At 29.6% G+C, this 22,765-nt stretch overlaps 1 protein-coding gene across 2 annotated transcripts; it reads right to left on the bottom strand.

Annotated features, from left to right (window-relative positions):
* Positions 1-42: 42 nt before the first annotated feature.
* Positions 43-22,461, bottom strand: LOC114927967 (uncharacterized). 2 transcript variants are annotated; one of them, XM_085487991.1, is made up of 5 exons: positions 22,076-22,461; positions 7,779-8,856; positions 5,335-5,469; positions 2,122-2,417; positions 43-1,427 (listed from the first exon to the last, which is right to left on the bottom strand). In XM_085487991.1, exons 2-5 carry the CDS (start codon positions 7,860-7,862, stop codon positions 1,169-1,171), a joined length of 774 nt encoding a protein of 257 aa, XP_085344117.1. In that variant the 5' UTR covers positions 7,863-8,856; positions 22,076-22,461; the 3' UTR covers positions 43-1,168. The 2 variants fall into 2 exon arrangements, with proteins under 2 accessions (XP_085344117.1, XP_085344118.1); XM_085487992.1 differs by having other exon boundaries at positions 7,785-8,856.
* Positions 22,462-22,765: the final 304 nt, after the last annotated feature.

Genomic DNA, 22,765 nt, shown 5'->3' with positions numbered 1-22,765 from the left:
ATTTTTAGATTTAATAATTAATTTAATAATGAAAAAATTGACGTATATCTCGGATATCTTGAAAGTTCTTTAGCGTCTAATTATTGTTATAAAATATTGCTTTAAAAATACTTCATTCTCGATCACACATTGCAATCTGTAATCACTGCACATTCCAATGTTAATAACCGACACGCTATAAATTACACTCGCTCAATATATACAAATAATAATTCTAACGATAAAAATATATATATAATATATAACGATGAAATATTATAATACGTGATACTATCGATAAGATCGATTTTCTTTTTCTTTAGCTCGACACCATCTGGATTTGTTGATTAAAATTTTTAATTGCGTGAATTTATACACGTATTATTATAAATATATCACACAATTGTAACAACTAAATTATAAGAAAACAATACGAAAAATATGAAAGATTAAAAGGATAAAAAATTGGAACAATGAAAGATGAAGAAATAAAAAAGAAGAAATCTTAATATTTCTTTCAAGTTGAAAAAACAACATTATTATATATCATATACGTGCATTCGTTACCTTCACTTAATTTTTTTATCTCACTTTTGAAAACTGATATTTTCAAAGGATTTTAAAAGGATCAAAAGTCTTTGCGAAGCTGATATCGTCTTCATTAAAAATTTGTGAGAATAAACAAGTAAAAAGATGAAGAATAAGAAAGAAGATGGAAATTGGAAGTGACAACGATATATGTACCATAAAAAAATGAAAGATATGGGAGGTCAAAAAGATGAAGATAAAAAAGAAGAAATCTTAATATTTGTATGGAAATTGAAAGTGCATTCTTTATCTTCACTTAATTTTTTAAAAATATGATACACCACTTAAGGATTTTGAAAAGATCAAAAGTCTTCGCGAAACTGATCGTCTTCATAAAGAAATCAAGAAGAAGCTAAACAAAGAAAAAGAAGAAATCTTAATGTTCATGAAAACTGAAAATGATATATTCTCTACCTTCACTTAATTTTTTTTTATCTCACTCTTGGAAACTGATTAACGCACTTAAATAGGCGCTTTCGACGAGCGTCAAATATGATACACTATTCACCATTTCGGGGATGAAAGGACTTCGAAAGGATCAAAAGTTTTCGCGAAGCTGATATCGTCTTCATCGATTCACCTTCTCTCCTTATCTTCACTCTTAGTTATTCTTGCTGCTGTTCAGAGTGACGTCTAAAGGCTCGTCCACGTTTTGCTGAGGGCTGCTCGCCACATGATGATGGAACAGCCTGCCTGGATGATGCCCTTTCAGGGTGAGATCCATCTCGGCCTCCTGCGGTCGCTCTCTCGTCGCCAGAACGTCAGCGCGATGATCTACAGGACTCGCACAGATCCTTGGCGGTGTCCCACATCGGCACTTGATTCTGTCGGGCGATGATTTGTCGCAAGGTACCGAATATCTGCAAAACAACGCAATTCTGCTTAGATAATCTCGAAATCGTCGAGATATGAACGAAAATGATGCAATATAAACCCAGGTAGCAAGCGTACGTCATTTTAACGTCGAATGATGTCATTAGATGTCAAAATGACATCATTTTGACATTTAATGACGTCAGTTTGCTTGGGAATGTGTTTAAAGTAAGAGATATCCCAGGTAGCAAGCATACGTCATTTTGACGTTTAATGACGTCAGTTTGCTACTTGGAATGATTCTATTTTTAAATTTAACTAAATGAAAGCTATGAGATTATATAAACCAGAAATATTATTAATATTTATTAGCTTCCGAACAAAAAGACATATTAATAAAATAGAACGTGTATTTTATAAACACTAATATTTGCAATTTAGTCACTTTTGAAAACAAAGCAGCTTAAGACATCCCAAGTAGCAAACTAACGTCATTAAACGTCAATGTGACATCATTTTGACGTCTAATGACGTTATTCGACGTTTAATGACATTATTCGACATCTAATGACGTCATTCGATATCAAAATGACGTATATATACTTGTCACCTGGAATGTTTATAGGACCTTTTCTTCTTAAAATATGGGATACCCCCTCGAATTATTTTAATTTACTTATAGGAAACATCTTGTATACAAAAATTAAAGGATTTTTTTCTGAAATTCGAGGAGACGCTTACCCAGGCGGCGGCGGCGGCAAGATCCTAAAGTCCCTCCCACAGACCGACACGGGACCGCTGGTTTCGGGCAGCTTGTCACTCGTGGTCGGCGAAGCCGTGAGGGCCGACGAGGACGAGGGCGAGGTCGTGGAGGACGACGCGTCGAGGGCGGCGGCGCCAGGACTCACTGGGGGCGGCCGGCCGAGCAGAAGCGGCGTCGCGCTCCCTAAACCCAAGCATCGCATTCTCCACGCGTCCTGCAGCAATTGTAACCGAGCTTGCTTTCTCCACTTTGCCCGTCTGTTTTGAAACCATACCTGCGGAGGAGCCGAGACCTCATCTGACCGATCGTATATATAATCTCGCCCCTTCCCGCTTTCTCTTCTCCACCCTCCCTTATCCCTTTGGAGTGATACATTATATTTTTAATTTAATCTTAAGATTCAAAACGTTCGAATAATATTATATTTTAATAGATTAATTTATTATTGATTAAAAAATAAATGAATTAAATAAATATGAAAAATTAGTGAATGAGATAGGAAATGTAATATTTATTTTTTAATCAATATATAATTTAAATGTTTATTAAATTTAATAATTAATTAAATGTTATAATATATTTAGAATATTTATAGACCAGTTATAATATATTTAGAAAATTATAGACCAGTTTGCAAAAAAATATTGTTTTTTATTATTTTAAATCAGACAGAATGTTTCTTGTAAATTTTTAGATGCTGCAAACAAAATGTTTCACTAGCACGTCAGGTTTTCAAAATAAAAATAATTGAGGTTTAATGTGCAAAAAATGGCTTTTTTGCAATATTTGAAATTTTTTGTAAAAAAGATTAACTTTATCTAGAAATTCTGATCAGATGTTATGAATGTATTGTTTCCATATAAAAATTTTAGAGCATCTCTATATGAGACGTAGTTCCTGGTTTTAATTTTTTATAACATGGCCAAAAAATAAAATATTGAAATATTGAAAGAAAAATGCATTTTATAAGAGATGAACATTACTTTTATAATATTTGATTAAACTTTTCAGATAATATTAACTTTTTTCACAAAAAAAATCTTAAATATCATAAAAAGGCTATTTTTACATATCAAATATCAATTATTTTTGAAATATGACATATGCTAGTAAAATTTAGTTTGCAGCATCCAAAAATATAATAAACATTTTGTTTCTAATTTAAAATAATTTTTGGCTGTAAACTAGTGTTATATTATATTATTATATTATTATAATTAGATATTATATAAATCCGCGAAAAAATTTTCAATTTAATCTAACATATTTTATATTATTAATATAAATAAATTATACTTATTACAATAAAATATTATTATTCTCAGAAAATTTCGAATGTCAAGAGGAAGAATTTATTATGTTTTGAAGAAACTTTGCGTTATAAAATTTATTTTTCAAAAATCTTAAATATCCCTCGAAAAAATCACAATTAAATCGTTGCTTCTCGCGCGACAAAATTACCCTCCTCCGCATATATCGATTTAATCCGTCGCAGGGAAACTGCACCACCAATTTGCTAAAGATCCCGCATAGTTGACCCTCTTGACGCTGAATCTCCGACGAGATTCGCGGCTGAGGAGATTCGAAAGCATTAATCGAATTTACTTGATGAACTTCTCTCTCTCTCTTTATTTGTGTGTTCATTCCTTATACAGATTTGCCCGGTCAATTCATCAGCGTTCGCCTAATCGTTTTCGCACAATAGTCGCTATCCTATAATAGCCAGATGTACGCGCTTTCGGCTTTTGTGATACGATCAGCCAGTTTTGTTCGTATCCTGATATCAATTAATGAATCGAAACATCTGCGCGGCTGACTTGACCCGTTTTGCTTTGTTGATTTTATCGCTTTGCTATTGTATAATCGCAGCAAAATTAATTAGTCGAATTAGTATCATGCATTGATTAATTTGGTAATAATATAAAACAAGATTCTAAATGATATAAAATATCGAATGATATTAAAAAATATAATATAATATAATAATATAATATAATATATATAATAATATAATATAATAATAATATATAATAATATAATATAATACATTTATATTATATCATTTCATATATTTAATTATATTTCTTATTATATACACACACACATATATATATATATATATAATAAATTAATAAATATAATATAAATAATATAATAAATATATCGAAAGAAATTATTCGACATATCAATATTAGAGGATAAATAAATAATTAGACACGCAAAAAAATTATATATAAAAATTGTATAGAGAGTATAAAACAATATAAAAAGATTTTTCTAGAAGAAAAATCTATATTTATTTTTAGTTTTCATAATTAAATTAAAAGAAATATATTAACTCGATACAAATTGACGCGCACATCAATTTGTGTTTGAATATTTAATTACAAATGTATATTGCATTTTCCTAATTTGTATATATAATATATGAAATCACAGTAACACCAAAATGTGGAGAACATTATAGGTATACCGAAATAAATTGCGATCATTAATTAAAGTTTAGCGGATTCGGAAAGCGAATAAACCGCGCGTGTTTTCCGCGAAACAGAGTTTATTTCGGGGGAGGGTTTAATTAGTGAACGGTTTTAGGGAATGAAGTAATCTGTTGGAAGCCCGTATTTCGTAGATTTTGAGGTTGCAAGTTTTCTTAACTCTACGGACGCCGAAAAGGCAAAAGCGAGAGAGCATTAGCTTTTATCTGGGATAGTTTCCCAGATAAAAGGGTTTCTACTCCAAAGCTACTGAAATTAAAAAAAAGAAAATTTATCGTAAACGATATGGATTTAAAGTTTCTGGTTGATTTTTGTACGAACGATATTTTTAAAGAAAAAAAATTTTTTATCGAATTAAACATTTTTGAATCAATACATCTCGCTTTAATTGAAATTTTTTACTTAAGTTAAAATATCTCCTTGCTTGCGCTTTTTTATTTTATTGTTTATTTAAGCATGTTTTTTTCATTAATTAATTTCAGACATTTTCTAATAAAATCTTATATGTTTATATTAATTAATACATTTTTAACTGCACCAGAAAAATATGTATTTTATATATTCTTTTTATATTAAAAAAATTTATTGCGCCCCCTTAACAAGTAATTAGAAAAAATGGGTACAATTACGTTATTAATAGAAGTAATAAGTGAAGTAAGTAAAACTAATGAAGCAATCGCAATAAAATAAATTCACCTGAACACGTGCTTCCGAGAGCGATATCCGAAGTGCGACTTCCTCTCTAAGGAAAACGTCGGGGTAATGCGTCTTCTGAAAGAGAGATTCCAATTCCTGAAGCTGTTGCGGCGTAAACGTCGTCCGATTGCGTCTCTGCTTGAAAAAGACAAGAATTCGAATATTATGTATACAAATGTCACGAAAATTCTCGAATTTTATGTAGGGGAGACCAGAGGATAAAAGAGATGAAATATACAAAAAAATTTTTTCATATAACAGATATCGAAATATAATATAATATAAGTATAATTTTTGTTTATTATGTTTGTATAATTTCGTTTATTTTATGTTCGTATAATTTTGTTTTTATAATTATTTTATAATTTTGTTTCATTACTTATATAGTTTAAAATAATTAAAAATGTCTAGAATTATTAAAAAAGTTTATAAGAAATAAAACGTTCCATTACATTGATTATATGTTTGTTTTAATTTTATTTTAGCTTGTTAAAATCAACTTTCAGCCCTGTTATAACCAGCTCTAGGGGTAGGGACAATTGTAACAAATTTCAATTTATATAAAATTCGATTTTTCCACGTAATTGTATAATGTCCATAAGTTTTATCCATACCAAATAATAGGTAAAGAATGCAGTAATCTAATGAGATAGAACAGATTTATTAATAAACAAGCAAATCGAAGATATCAATACAAATAAGCAAAATGTTATATTTTTCCCTGGTCTCTCCTACTTTTGTTAAAACATTCAACGATTTTTAATCGCATAGCGCGTTATGACATTTAATAAAAAATATATATTAATATATATAGAAAAAAAGGAAAAAAATAATTTTTTTAGAAAATTAAAAAAAAATTACTCTTATATACAGGATGTTTTTAAATAAGTGCGAAAAACATTAGGAAATGATTTTTATCAAAAATTCCTTTAAAAGAGAAGAGCTGAAAATTAGGTTTTTAATTTTTTTCTCAAATTTTAGACAAATTAAAAAAAATGATATTTGATGGATATTTTCCAAAAAGAATATTTATTAATATTTTTTTAATGATCTTTCGACATATCGTTATAAAGAGATGAAACTAACAATCCTTATTCAATTTTTTGTTAGAAAAACTTGATTTCTTTAAAAACTTTATCTCTTTTATTTTTTTCGTAAAAATTACTAGTTTTCAAGAAAAAAATAACCATATTTCTTTTAAAGAAGTATAACTTTTCAGGGAGGGATATAAGATATGTATATGTTTTTACGAAAAATCCTCTTTAATATTTGACAAAGAATTATTTCCTAAAATTTTTCGCACATATTTAGAAACACCTTGTAAATCTTTCATATTTTATTATTGATATAAATGTATAAAAATATGATATATAATTTTATATAGGCAAATTCTCAGTTCTTTTAATTTCCATTATTTTTATTATTTTTTCCCGTTTTATGGATTATATAACAAAAAGAAATTATATAAATATATTTCATATATTATGACACACATATTTATAATATATTTAATATAAACGGTTTTCTTTTTTTAATTTATTCATTATAATAAAAGATTAAATATTCATTTTATTTTATAGTTTATACATCTTTTTTCTATATCATTTTATTGCTAGACAATTAATTTTACACATCCCAAGTAGCAAAACTGACGTCATTAAACGTCAAAACGACGTCATTTTAATGTCTAATGACGTCATCGACGTCAAAATGACGTAAATTTGTTATCTGGGACATGATTAGCAGAATTATTCGAATTATCTTCACAAATTTTGTCTTTTTTCACATTTCATGTAGGTATATTTTATCCAACGAATCGTGACAAATGAATTTTTTATCATATAAAAAACAGTCTTGGGAATAAAGAGATCGAGAATCTCCAAACATATACATAGGGTGTATACTCGAATCTTAAAAATAAATACCCTGAGAATTTTATAATTTTCCAGATATTTTTGTTCAAAATTTCAGGTAAAATTAAAGTATTTTAAATAATATTTAGAATACAATTTTGAAATAAGTTTATAACGTTATCCATAATTTTTTAACACAAATAAAGTATTTTTAAATATAATAATGTAATATAGTATTATATTATAATAAAATATATTTTAATACATACTTTATATAAGACTAATAAATTTTAAATTCTTTAAAACTATATTTTAAAATCAAAAAGGCACTTTTTTTTTAAATTCCCTGAGTTCAAATCAATAATTCCATGATAATTCCAGAATTTTTCAAAGTAGAACTAAATTCCTTGAAAATTCCAGGGAATATACACCCTGTATATACTTGTCTGCTCGAACGGAGATCCTGGAGACCCTCTATTTCCGGAAAAATAAACGTGGGGGTACCAATAAGTTTCATTGAAACATCGGTGCACTGGATCAATCACGCCGTCGGTCGATGCAAGTCAAAATATGGAATGAAGGGAAACGTACACTGACCTGACGACGACGGCCGAACATGTACTCGGTCAGGAGATCAGCCTGGGGCCCGAGGGGCGACAAATACGGGCCCGCCATCGCAGCGGTCCCCTCTTTAGAATTAAATCCTGCCAATTCCGGGGGCTCTTGATGGTTCCCGGAAGAGTAGACGAGTCTCCACCGGAACCCTCTCCTGGAGGAGATCCTCGCTATCGCAGCAAGACGACGAAAACGATGGACGACCGCTCGTTTGGCGCGAACATGGCGAGAGCACTGCGGAATCTCTTCAGATGCGAGAGAAGAGTCGTCGTCGAGGGCAAGCGAGCGAGGGTAGGTTTGTGCAGGGGTAGCCACCCTCCGTCCTCGCACCCGATTGGCCGGGCGAATGCCGGAGGGCGGGTCCCGTCGCGTTAAGAATCGCGCACACCCCCTCCGCGAAAAGAGAATGAGAGAGAGAGAGAGATTTGTGAAAATCCGCTAAATCGCGGTCTCCCTCTTCCTCTCCACCCTCCATTTTCTTCTCCCTCCTCTCTCTCTCTTCCTGCGTATATTTTGTCCTTTTATCCCTTTCGCTCCAGCTAGATTCCTCGCCTCTCCTCTATCTCTTCTCTTCTCTTCTCTTCTCTTCTCTTCTTTTTTCTTCTCTTCTCTTCTCTTCTCTTCGTCATTCTTCATCCGCGTTTCGTTCGCGCTTTACGCGTTTTTCTCCCTCTTCTCTCTTCACGTATGTTCTCTTCCTTGCTTCTTCTTCTTTTCTTTCCCAAGTAGCAAACTGACGTCATTAAACATCAATATGACGTTTGTTTCTTCTTTTCTTTATTTCTTGCCCAAGTAACAAACTGACGTCATTCGACGTTTAATAACGTCATCGACATCAAAATGTCGTCATTCGGCATCTAATAACGTCATTCGACATCAAAATGACGTCATTTGACGTAAAAATGACGTACATTTGCTACCTGGGTTTTTTCTTCTTTTTCGAGAAAGCTAAGAAAGTTCGATCGCTCATCGCCAAGCCGGTTCTCTTCGATTTCTTCTTCGAGGGAGGATGACCTTGAAAACCGTGTCGCAGGTGGTAGCATCATCGATAGACCTTAAAGTAAATATACATATATATATATATATATATATATATATATAATACATCAAATGTACACAAATTTTAATATATATAAACTTTCTACAATATATATTATTTATTTGAAAAATTCAATATCGAAAAACGCAGATTGGAGAACAAATCTTTATAAATTTATGTTATAGTTAATTGATTAGAAGCTGATACATTTGTTGGAATCTTCTTTTGGCCCTCTTAATCGCTTAAGAAATTATTGGGTAAACAAATAATAATATATAATTTCTTGTTTTTCTCACTTTGGTTTCTGAGTTATATTCGCAAGAAAAAATATAGACTTTCAAGTAGAATCTAAATAGATTGAAGACTAAAGAAACGTGTAATATTAGAGTTCTCTTCTTCTTCACACATAAAAAGGAAGCAGAAGAGTGAAGGTAACCCCGTTTCTTCTCCCTGCTTCTTCTCTTCAGCTGCAATCTCAGTAAGAAAAGTTATAATATGTATAGGTATAATATATTAATATGTACACATAATATAATATAAAATATACATATTTTTGTATATAAAATGTATTTAAAATCAGACTTGTGAATAAAATGACGTTATAATAGTATAACTCATTATCATTATCGTTATTCAAAAAATAACGAGTTGCAATTTTATTTGTATCATATTATTACAAAATTAAATTATATATAAAAGACACATAAACTTTATATTTATTAAATATTTTGTTTATATGAAAATATAACAACAAAATAAAACTATATAATTTTAATTAAAAAATAAAACATTTATAATTTTAAATAATTTTATAATTATATAATTAATATTATTATAGATTTAAAATGCACAATATATAATTTTGATAATAATTTTAAATATTTTTCATCAAAAAACCTAATTTATTTCAAAAACATTAAAACATTTTTTTTCAAATTCTGTAAGTATAAAATTTAAAAAAAATGTTTCTTTAGTTTTAAAAAATTTATTTATACAGTCAAAATCATCTTTTTTGCGCCTTAAATTTTTTTGTAATTTCAAAACATTTGTTTTTTAACATGCAAAAATTCGAAAAGTAATTGAATTCACTATCAAAAAATGTAACAAAGTTACAATCTCTGTTACAGACGAGAGAAACTCGCGTATATATTTTCTTCTCAATTCTATACCTAAAACAAAATGTGAAAAATATATTTTTATTATAAAAAAAAATGAATCCGAATCCGCTTGTAAAAAAAAAAAAAAACGGAAGCAGAGAATGTTTCTTTTATTTTCCAATCCCAGCATCATTTTTCTTTGAAAAAGAAAATGAAATAAATTCCGCTCGGTGGGCTAAATAAAGTCGTACATTTCCCTCATCGCTTTTGTCGCTTCATCGTACGCGGCAAATAAATGATCGGGCGAATCGACAACCGCGAAGGGAGAACGAAGGGAGGGAGGATTAAATTCGCCGTAAATTAGCGAAACGGTGGATTTATTTATTTTGCCTCATGTCCGCGCGGAAGAACGGATAAATATGCAATCATTTGATTGACGCAACCCTCTCCTGTATATTTGATACATTGTACGACGCTCGTCTCACCCCCAGAGGGCTTCGCCCATTTACGGTTCTCCCCCAAGCTCTCGCATTCCTTTGATACTCGGCGCATTGACTGCAAACGCGGAGACATTGCGGGTTTTCTGTGTTTTTGTATTTTTTTCCTTCCCCCTCCATTCCCTCCTTTTTTTCAATTTATAAGCGATATGGCAAAATTCGATTTTGATATACCTATACAGAGTAAGGTTGAACAAACGCGAATAATTTAATTATTTGTCGAAAATTAAGGAAGGTTTTTCATATAAACTCTTCCCTATAGAGTTACACTTTTTTAAAGAGATAATCATTTTTAAAAGAAGGTTTTTATTTTTTTCAACGTTTGAATGAGATTATTCTTTGTCAAAAATTGAAAAGAAAGAGAGATAATAATTAGTTAATTAGTTAACAGTTAATAACTTCTAACTTAGCTTAGTTAATTTAAAATATATTAATTTTTAACTTCAGTTTTTGTCCTTACACTTATTAATTTTTTTTATCTCTGTATTATTGTTCTTTTATAAATTATAAACATATTATTGTTAAATTAAAGTATTATATTATTAATTTTAATGTTCATTTATCATCAATTGTAATTACCAAAAAATATATTTCTATATGAAAATCAAAATTTCTTTGTTATTTGTTATTATATATTGTAAAAGAATTAACAAACAAAATTCTAATTTAATATAAATGTTTTTAAAAATTAACTTTTGATTTAACTTCAGTTAATTTAATTTTAACTTAACTTTAGCTCACTTCATTTTTTGTTCCTGCAAACTTTTAACTTATTGTTAACTAAATTAATTTTGTAAGCAAAAAACTTTAACTTAATTTGTATCCTATCTATCCCTTCCCGAGAATACAACTCCTTCAAAGAGGGAAGGTGAAAATTGAGTTTTTATTTTTTTCTCAAATTTTGGACAAGTTAAAAAATGAAATTTGATAGACATTTTGTTTTGCTTTTTCATTTTAAAATTCAATTCCTCATGATTGCTAGTTTTATCCCCTTATAATGATACGGAAAGATAAAAAATATTAATAAATATCTTTTTTTTACTAGAAAATGCCCATATTTTATTTTTTTAACTTGTCTAAAATTTGAGAAAAAAATAAAAACTTCCATCTTTAGAAAAGTGTAACTCTTTTAGAAAGAAACATAAAAATATGTGTTTATATGAAAGTCCTCGTTAATTTTCGACAAAAAATCATCTAAAATTTCTCGCACTTATTCAGAATCACCCTGTATAAATATATCTATCCCAAATCATTGACGTATCCCGACTGTATCTAAATTATAAAAAAAAAAAAACGTAATATCTTAGTTCAGTCGGAGACTTAAGAGAATAATTCTCGCGAATTCTCTCGGACCAAGAAATCACACTCATCTCGGAAAAAAAAACCATTGTACTCGCGGATTTGATTATACTCCTGCGCCAGAGTTTTGATTAAAACATTTTAATACGTCTGCCCGTTTCTAAAGACGACGCGGTATTAATACGGGTTATTGAATTCCGTCTCTCTGTGTCTCTCGTTTCTGTCCGAGAAGAGAGCGAGAGAGAGAGAGAGCTTGGAGAACAGAACAGGAGGATGGGGGCGAGAGAGAGGAAAAATGAAAAGAGGCATGAATAGGAACGGTAGGAAGAAAGAAGCGCGCGCAATCTTTTTAATTATGAAAACACTGCTTTGTGTTTCATTTTGTTTTGTTGTCAGGGGGCGCTATTCTAATCGGACGCCCCTACCCCTTCTTTCGTCCCACCCTCTCTCTTGCTACCACCACCGCCGCCGCCGCCCATCTTCTCTTTTTTTTTATATTATAACGTGCGGGCTCTCTCGGGCGGCTCTGATGGGTCAGGGGTGGAGGCAGGGCTGGCTGCCGGCAGGGTGCAGGCTAGAGAGGGTGCCAGGGTGAGATTGCTTTAGTAATGAATTACATAGCTCGGGGCTATGTGTCTCTGTCTGAGGAATACCGACATTCTCTCTCTTCGCGTGTGCGCGCAGATTTTTTCTCTCTATCCTTCTTCACTTCTCTCATCCTGGATTTTTCTTATTTTCGCTCGCGCAACTTTCGATGGAGAACCTATTCTCGTCAATGGTCACGTCATTATATCAAGCACCTATCCGATTATTTTATCCTCCATCTTCTTCTTCTCTTCTCTGTCTTGTGTGTTTTCTCGCGACAATATTGCAATTTTCGATGAAAAAAAAATTACATCTGTCGATTATCTGAATTTTCTTAATATTATTGCACGTCTGAAACTGGATGTCTGCTATCACATTAATTTCTTCTTTTCTTCTTTTTTCTTCTCTCAATTTTTTTCTTCTTTATTTTTTTTATTGTAATTTTTGATGGAAGATTATTGATCATTTCATTCTAAATATTTTCAATATTATTGCACATCAGAAACTGGATATTTTTCTTCTTTTCTTCTTTTTTCTTCTCTCAATTCTTTTCTTCTTTATTTTTTTATGTAATTTTTGATGGAAGATTATTGATCATTTCATTCTAAATATTTTCAATATTATTGCACATCAGAAACTGGATATTTAACAGATTATCTTCTTCTTTTCTTTTCTTGATTCATTTCTTCTTTGTTTATCTCGATTGTTTTCTTCTCTATTTTTTTTGCGTAATTTTTGATAGAGAAGTATTTTTTTAATGGCCATAATATCCGGAGTCGCACATTGTTACGATAATTATTTCTTCTTTTATTTTCTTTGTCTTCATCAATCATTTTATTTTAAATATTTTTAATATTATTGCACGTCTGAAATTGGATACATCTATGTATTAGATTTTCTTCTTTTGATTTTTCTTTTTTTTCTTCTCTTGGTTCTTTTCTTCTTTCTCTTCTCTTGGTTTTTTTTGTTTTTCTTTTTTCTTCTCTATTTTGTGCGTAATTGTTGATAAAAAAGTATTTTTTTAAATATCCGAAGTTACACATTTCCGCGATATGATTATTTCTTCTTATTATGATTATTTTATCTTCCTTACATCTTTTTACATAATCATCAATTATTTTTATTGCGTATGTTTTTTAAGATTTGTGTTATAAACATATTTCTTCTATTCCTCTTTTATTTTTTCGCATCTAATAAAAAATTAATATAATTATTATTAACCATGAATATTTCTTCAATTCTAAATAATACAAATAATTATCATCAACAAATATTATTATTAGAAAATTAATTAAACCGAAGAACGTCTCGGAAAAGAAAATCTTTAGTCAATTCTGACCCAGTTTTCTGTCCTGTTTCATTAATATTAATATTTGAACGGAGTATACAAAAAATGAAGTCTAGCAACGAACTAAGAATACCCAATAGTCGGCGAAGTTTCTTCGTTATCGCATCGGAATAAAAACTTTCTACTACAAGACAATGCATCGCATCTCCCGATTACGATCTCGCAATTACTCGCAATCGCGATGTATTCATCATCGTCGCTTTCGCAGATATGCCTCGTATCGAGAGAGAGTGAAAAGATTGATCTATATTCGTCGCAAAGATAAAATCTAAAAAGAGCCGTCGCGCGTTTAATATTGATTTTTTCTTTCATCGATTACTTCTCAATTATCGACTTAATTATTTAATATATGTATATACATATATTTAATACACTCATACATTTTTATATTATTATATAGTGTGTGCTTTTAGTTAAACATTATTTCCCAAGTAACAAGCGTACATCATTAGACGTAAAAATGACGTCATTTGACGTCACAATGACGTGATTTTGACGTTTAATAATGTCATTTTGCTCCCTGAGATATATTACTTGAAATATAATTATCCAAGAGTCATTAGACGTCATTATTTAACGTCTAATGACATCATTCAACGTCTAATAACGTCAGTTTGACGTCTAATGACGTCAGTTTTCTACTTAAGATATTACTTGAAATCTTTTATTTAGCCAAGTAGCAAACTGACGTCATTAAACGACAAACTGACGTTATTTTGATCTATATTTTGATCTAATGACGTCATTCTACGTCTAATGACATTATTCCACGTCTAATGACGTCAGTTTGCCATTTAATGACGTTACTTGACGTCAAAATGACGTATGCTTGCTACCTAGGTGTATATACATATATATTGCTTGTAGATAATATCTTTTATTTCATTGGCAAATATAAATAAAATTTGTACCAAATTTTATCAAAATAAATATTAAATTTAATAGTTATAGTTATATAAAAGTCAACACAATATCAAATTTAATAGTTATATAAAAATCAACACAAATTTTTATATAACACCGCATCTATAATTATATCATTCTGGCAAATATTTTATACAATTATACACATATGCTTTTTTTCATAATATGTAATGAACAAGTACATTAATTAATTAAAAATTATAGACGATAGAGAGAAAGAGGGCTATAATCAACGTTCTATCTCTTTATAGCGTTAAGTTCTCTGGTAGAAAGCGACGGATGAAAAATGGAGATGCTGGTCGCAAAAAGCAAGAAAAGCAGGCGCACCGAACAAACTCGCAAAATTCCTTTTCATTTGCATTATTACGGTAATGAGACAGAAAAGCCGGAAAATGTCGGGCTTTTGTCACAGAGGGATTGTCCGCCTGGTCCATTCATTGATTACGTCGGTAGACGGGGTATATAATATCTCAGCCAATCCACCTTAAAAATAATGAACGGTGGGACTTTTTATCTTTTTCTATATTTGTTGCTCTAAATACTCACGATATACAGTTTGCCGCCGGCCTATTTCATTATAAGACGCAATTAATTATTTCTCTCTCTCTCTCTCTCTCTCTCTCTCTCTCTCTCTCTCTCTCTCTCTCTCTCTCTCTCTCTCTCTCTCTCTCTCTCTCTCTCTCTCTCTCTCTCTCTCTCTCTCTCTCTCTCTCTCTCTCTAACGCTTGATTTATTAAATTTATTTCGATTTTATTATTATTGGAAAAAGTTTACATTAATTTTAGGTAACTGTTGAAGTAACTATGATGAAATTAATCATCAATTATCTATCTAAGAAATAATATATTTCGTCTAAAAAAAATTCTAAAATATCTAAAATAAATTATATATAATAAAGAAAAATTTAAGAAATCATGTATTAGTTAAAAACTTAAAAAAAAAATTTTATATTTACATTAATTAGGTAACAGTTGAAGTAATTTTATGATGAAATTATTCATCATCAATTCTCGATCTCTAAGAAGTAATAAATTTCATCTAAAAAATTCTAAAATATCATGAATTATATATATGATAAAAAATATTGTATTAAGTCAAATACATAGAAATGAATGAATTAATTCTTCTTCAGTCTTAAAACAAATTAATTATTCTCAGATGAATTAAATCTCTTGAAAAGGAACTTAAAGAAAATATTGTTTTTAGAAAAGAGCAAAAATTCGAGAATTTAAGAATTTAAGTTTATAAATCCAAGAAATTGAAAATAGAATTCATAAAAAATTTTTGAATTTTTATATTATTCAGTTTTCTAATAATATATTCATTTTCTTAATATATATGTATGTTACCCCAAATATTTAAAAAATTTTAATTAAAAAAAAAAAAATATTTTAACATCAAACATTTATTTTCTTGTACAAAATTTTAGACATTTTTTAGTAATTCAAAAATATTCGAAAATTTAATTAATAATGTAAAATTTTTGAAATTCGACACTCTAAAACTTTCTCTTATAATGCAAAAAAATTGCGTTATTGCTTAAAAGTGCGATCGATCCAATAATTTTCAATTATTTCAATTTATTTAAATGTTAAAAATCCAAAATATTGTTAAAGTAGAATAAAATATAATTTATTTTAATCATTTCTAACATATAATACTGAAATAACCAAGGTTGGGTAAATTAATAATTTTTTAAACTAAGTTAAGTTAAAATTAATTGCTTATAAAATTAATTTAGATAAGTAAAAAGTTGCATGAAGAAAAAATTAACTCAGTTAAAGTTAAGGTTAAATTAACTAAAATTAAATCAAAAGGTAATTTTTAAAAACATTTCTATTAAATTAGAATTTTGTTTGTTAATTCTTTTAAAATTCATAATAACAAATAACAAAGAAATTTTTCTTTTTATATAGAAATATATTTTTTGCTAAATACAATTGATGACAAATGAACATCAAAATTAATAATACTTTAATTTAAAAATGATACATTTATAACTAAAAAAAAAACAATAATGATATTCAGAGATAAAAAAATTTAACTTAGGAAAAAAGTTAATAAGTTTAAGATAAAAAATAACTAAATAAATTTTAAATAAACTAAGTTAAAAGTTATTAACTTTTTAATTTTTAATTAATTAGTTATTACCCAACCCTGAAAATAACAAATATTCGGACGGATGGTTCGCTCTTTAAATGCGCGTTACTTAATTTAGCATGTGGAGAGAGAGAGAGAGAGGGAGAGATGTTAAAGCAAGACACGAGATGCTCGCTTAGATGAATCCCATTAATGTAATTCCGACGAATCTACACATGTATGCACATATACCGCGTATCTTTCGCGCAACAGGCCTGGCTAAAGATACGCCGACAAAAATCTACAAAGAGAAAATTTACCGATGACGGCGAGAGGGTAAAACGCCGCGTGAAAGGAGAGGGTTGCAAAACAGAGATCTAGGATCGCGAAAAAGAGTGAGAAATTTCGCCAAATAATTTTTAGCAAAAAAAGAAAAGAAGAAATATGGAGATGTTAGTGCAGATTATATTATTGTGTCTATGTAACATGGCATATTATATTAAATGTAATAACGAGAAATAATTAAAATACATATACGCATATAAAATCAGGTTGTAATTATTTTTTTACTTATACAGAATTAATAAACTCTCAAAGATTCGAGATTTTTAAAAAATAAAAAAATGTTTAATTTTGAAATTTTTTAAAAGAAGTAATTTGACACATATTAAATATACAAGGTTTTATTCTTCACTATTATTTGAGATACTTCAATAACTTCAATATAACTTCAATATAGCTTCAATATAGCTTCAATATAACTTCAATATCTAACTAAATAACTTAAATATTAACTTCAATATAACTTCAATATTTTTTTAATTAAATGAGACAGGATTTCTAAATATTTGAGGGATAAAAAAATGTTGGGGGACTCTTAAGGGACAAAATGGGGAGCCCCTTAACTTTTTAAAAATAGAATCACTATATTTTTTAATATAAATCGATTCCTTATAATAATTGGCATATTTTGTACTTTAATGTAAACAATTTTAAATCAACTTTACATAAAATATTTATATAAAAAAATTATGATCCTATTTAAAAAAACAATGACTTCTCCATTTTATTTTTTAAGAGCTCCCTCACATTTTTTATCTTTCAATCGTTTAGGTATCTTTTTCAATTAAAAAAATTGAAGTCATTATGACGGAGAAAATAATGTGTAACACTTTAATTTTGTTACATTACGAAATGATGAATAAAATAATTCTAAATAAAACGCTAAATCTGAAAAATTTTGCCGAAAGACTCGGTTTTGCTCCCTAGACCCTAAACTTTGACAGGAAGAGGAAAATGGAAGAGGGACAAAGCGAAACAGACTAATCTTCTTGCGGCCGCTCGAACACGTCAGGGGGTTTTAGGGCAGCACACCCCGCATATGCGCCTAACAATAGTTTAATATTCATATTGTCACGTCTGTGGGAGTCAAAAGAACACGATGGGCCCCGCGCGTCCTTAATTAATCGGACAAAAATTTGTTCCCTTCATTCAGGGGCGCATTCGCATCGCTCGTCGATGCATTCACTCCAAGTCATTGACGCGAGAACATTGCTGCATACCTACCACTCACGCTCACAATCCGAATTAAACTTAGCCCCCCGATGTTCTTTGACCGACCCAAAGTTAATTTGTCATTGATTAGTTAACATGTTGCGGAATCGCGATTGAATTTTCAGCGATAAAAGATGCAAACAAAATATATTTGATGGTTACCGTAAAAAAAATTATTTTTTAAAAGGATCGCATTTTAATTAACTACTCGGCTCTTTTATTTAAGAAAAATTAGGAAGAGATCTTTTTAATTTTTGTGCGTATAATTTCTTTTACATTTCAATCCATCTGATATTTCAATGTAATATAAAAAGTAACACAAAAGAACTATTCTTTTACAACAACAACAACAACAATAATAATAATAAATAATAAATAATAAAATAATAAAAATAATAAATAAAAATGTACAATAATAAAAATTATATAAATCACAATTGATGACTACTATTTTTTAAATTATCTGAATTTTTCACTGTTATGTGTTATACCAAAATCTTTTGAGAGAGCCTTGAGGGGATGTTAATTCACGGAAGCGAGAATGAGATATCAAAAAGAGGCTTCTATTAATAACTTGTCAAGTTCTCCTCGATAAAACTTCAGTGGAGGGAGAAAAAAAGGGCGACATGTCGTCGATATTCGCAGACCGCAAGAGTTCACAAAGACGCCGCTTTAACTTGTGCGATGTTAGAAAAGAAAAAAAAGAGGCTCAAAGTAGCGAGGCAATTCTGACAAATAGCGTATAAAATCCTTTTCTACGTTGGATTATTATTATTTTAATAACTATAATTATAATTACAATTATAAGAATTATTATAATTATAATAATTATAATTATTTAAATATTATGATAATTATTATATAAATTTAATTAAAAAATCAATGTAGCAGAATTTAAAGTAATATAAATAATTTATGAAGCAAATACCCAAGTAGAAACTGACGTCATTAGACGTCAAAATGACGTACGTTTACTACCTGCGATATACTTTTATTCGTGTAATTTAATTATTATTATAATTATATAATTAAATAATTATAATTATTTCAAATTTAATTAAAAAATTGATGTAGCAGAATTTGAAGTGATATAAATAATTTATGAAGCAAATAATCAAGTAGAAAACTGACGTCCTTCGATGTCAAAATGACGTATGTTTGCTACCTAGTTTAAACGCACATTTCCAAGCAAACTGACATCATTAAATGTCAAAATGACATTATTTTAACTAATGACGTCAAAAATGAAAATTTATTTATTTAAGATAGTAAATATTAAAGATAAAAAATTAAACGATTTTTGACATTGAATGACATCATTAAACGTCAAAATGACATCATTTTAACGTCCAATGACGTCATTCAATGTCAAAAATCGTAAAATTTTTTATCTTTAATATTCACTATCCTAAATAAATTTTCACCGATTTATCTCCCTTTATTATTCGCACAAAATGATGCGAGCGGTGCATTTCACGGTCCTCTATTTATTATACACCCTTTCCTCCCCTTCATTGCTCCCTCCGGCGCGAAAACCTCTCCAGGGGGTGAAATCGCAACGAGAGGCGGCCCTTCTAAGGACATCCACGATTGGGCGCCGAAGGGATGCGCCGGCCTCTCGGTAATAATCCTCGCGGTGTTCTTGGCCGCTTCATCGTTTGCATTTAATGAGGAATGGAATGAGCGCGAAAAGCGAAGAGGGGATGATTCGGAGGGACGTTTTATTTATTTAGAGCACGAGCGAAATGAAATAACGCGAACACGAGAGTTTTGAAATAGTAACAAATATTTAAATTATATATATATAGGGTGTTTCTAAATAAGTGTGAAATATTTTAGGAGATTCTCTATCGAAAATTAAGAGAGGTTTTTCATATAAGAAGTTACACTTCTTCAAAAAGGAAGGGAATATTAGGTTTTCATTTTTTTTCTTTCAAATTTTGGACAAGTTAAAAAAATAAAATTTGGTGGACATTTTACAATAGTGAAAGAGGATATTTATTAATATTTTTTTAATCTTCTCGTATCGTTGTAAGAGGATGAAACCTAACAACCTTTATATTCAATTTTTTATCAGAACTTTTTAACCGATCGAAATGTGATCATCTAAAAATATGTGTTAGAAAGGTTGATTTTTTTAGAAATATTTTTATTTATGTAATCTTTTTCGTAAAATCAATAATTTTCAAGAAAAAAAAACCCTAATTTTCACTTCTCCCTTTAAAAAAAGTGTAACTTCTCAGGAAAGGAGTATATATTTTTATGAAAAACCCTTCTTAATTTTCAACACAGAATCATCTTCTAAAATTTTTCATATAAATATATAAAAAGGAGAAACATTTTAATTTATATTGTTCAATAGTCTTATTAGAACCGTGTAACGAGACAATATTTTTATACACATAAAAAAGTTAAAAAATTTCGAGAGAAGAAATAAGTGAGTCTTGAATTTTATGTTGATCTTCAAATCTTGAAAAATAACTTCTCAGTTAAAATTCAAGATTTATATAAAATTGATAATCTTGAATACATAGAATTTAAATAAAAAAAAAAACGTGGCGAGAGAATCTGATGATATGCTCCATATGTTATTTATTATCAACTTTTATATAAATCTTGAATTTTAAAATTATTTTTCAAGCTCGTTTGAAAATCAACCTGTAATAAAATTCAAGATTATCAACTTTATCCTTTTAAAATTTCTAATAAAAATTTTGATTTTTATACAGAAATATATTTTTTGGTAATTGATGACAAATAAACATCAAAATTAATACTTTAATTTAAAAATAATACGTTTATAATGGTATTTAGAGATAAAAAATTTAACTTAAGAAAGAAGGAATTTAAGGTCAAAAATAACTAGTTGAAGTTAACAATTAATACATTTTAAATTAACTAAGCTAACTTAAATTTTTTAACTTTTAATTAATTAACTAGTTATTACTCTGGATTATACAGGATGTATACTCAAATCTTAGAAATAAATTCCCTGAGGATTCCATATAATTTTCTAGGTACTTTTGTTTAAAATTTTGTTCCAAGTAAAATTAAAGTATTTTAAATAATATTTAGAATACAATTTTGAAATAAGTTTATAACGTTATCCATAATTTTTTAACATAAATAAAGTATTTTTAAATATAATAATGTAATATAGTATTATATTATAATAAAATATATTTTAATACATACTTTATATGAAACTAATAAATTTTATATTCTTTAAAACTATATTTTAAAATGAAAGGAACAATTTTTTAAAAAATTCCCTGAATTTAAATCAAATTCATGATAAATCCAGGATTTTTCAGGTTTTTCCAGGGAGTATACACCCTGTATATATATATTCGATATCTTTCGATATTTTTTTTTGTAGATTGTATTTTAATTTGACGAATGAAAGATATAACTTAGCGAGACGCTACCGCGTCTGGGTATTATACAGGGTGTTCGGTAACTAACGGACCAACGATTACAAGTGGATTCTTTGGTCAATTTGGGAACGATTTTTCCTCAGCAAAAATATCGAAAAGTCATCATTTTTTACAACTTTCCAATATTTGTCATTATGTATCTTTATAACTAATTGTAAGTCTCAAATTAAAATTTTATTATAGTAAACTCTACCTGAAATTAACTGAAAAATGTAATTATGTTAGACTTTTAACTCCAAACGTTTAGTTTTCAAAAAACCCATTTTTTCAATCGCTTATAACTCGAAAATTATTGACTTCTCAACATTTTTGCTAAGGAAAAATCGTCTCCAAATTGGCCCGAGAATCCGCCCTTAATCATTGGTCCGTTAGTTACCGAACACCCTATATAAGAATGTATTCAGTAAAGCACACCTTTGTGATTCCCCGGAAGCCGTCAGTGTCGACCAGGAATCTTCTTCTCGTCTCTTCATTTCGTTACCATCAAAATATTAATCTTGGTCGCTCTCTGGCGAACACACGTGCCTCTCCCAATCTGTATCTACGATGACGACGACGACGACGACGTCTGCTGCTGCTACGATGAAGAGAGAGAGAGAGAGAGAGGAAGAGGAAGAGGTACGAAACGAACATTGTGCGCGCACGCCATAACAGCGTAGCAATAACAGTGTTCCATTATATGTAGCTACACCGCGAGAGCGGGCGAGATTGCAAAACATGCCTAGATTAATGTTTTCTCATCCCGCGGCTTTGTTGTGCAAGAGAGGGAGGGAAGCGGATGGCGGCGGCGCACCCTCGCGTTTCCCTCCCCCGACCCACCCCCTCCCACCCCTCGGTGGTCTATATACAATCGCGTCATGCGACAATGAACAGTACGAATTACGTTGCATTCTCTTTTGCGGGCTCTCTTCGATCAGCCCTCCGCGGTTTCCGCGGCGCGTTATTATTCCGCGTCGCGGAAAAGACGGGGAGAATCCCCCGAAATAAATTGGAGGGACCGAATGAGGGAGAGAATAAATTATTGTCGCAGATGTACAGATTTTACAGATTCTCTGCTGCTTATTATTATCCTTACAAATGGAAAAAAAAATTATATTGATCAGA

The sequence above is a fragment of the Nylanderia fulva genome, unplaced genomic scaffold (assembly GCF_048542155.1).
Source record: "Nylanderia fulva isolate GAGA-0341 unplaced genomic scaffold, ASM4854215v1 Scaffold60, whole genome shotgun sequence".
NCBI lineage: Eukaryota > Metazoa > Arthropoda > Insecta > Hymenoptera > Formicidae > Nylanderia > Nylanderia fulva.
The sequence above is the reverse complement of the archived record's forward strand: the minus strand, read 5'-3'. Positions and strand labels throughout refer to the sequence as shown.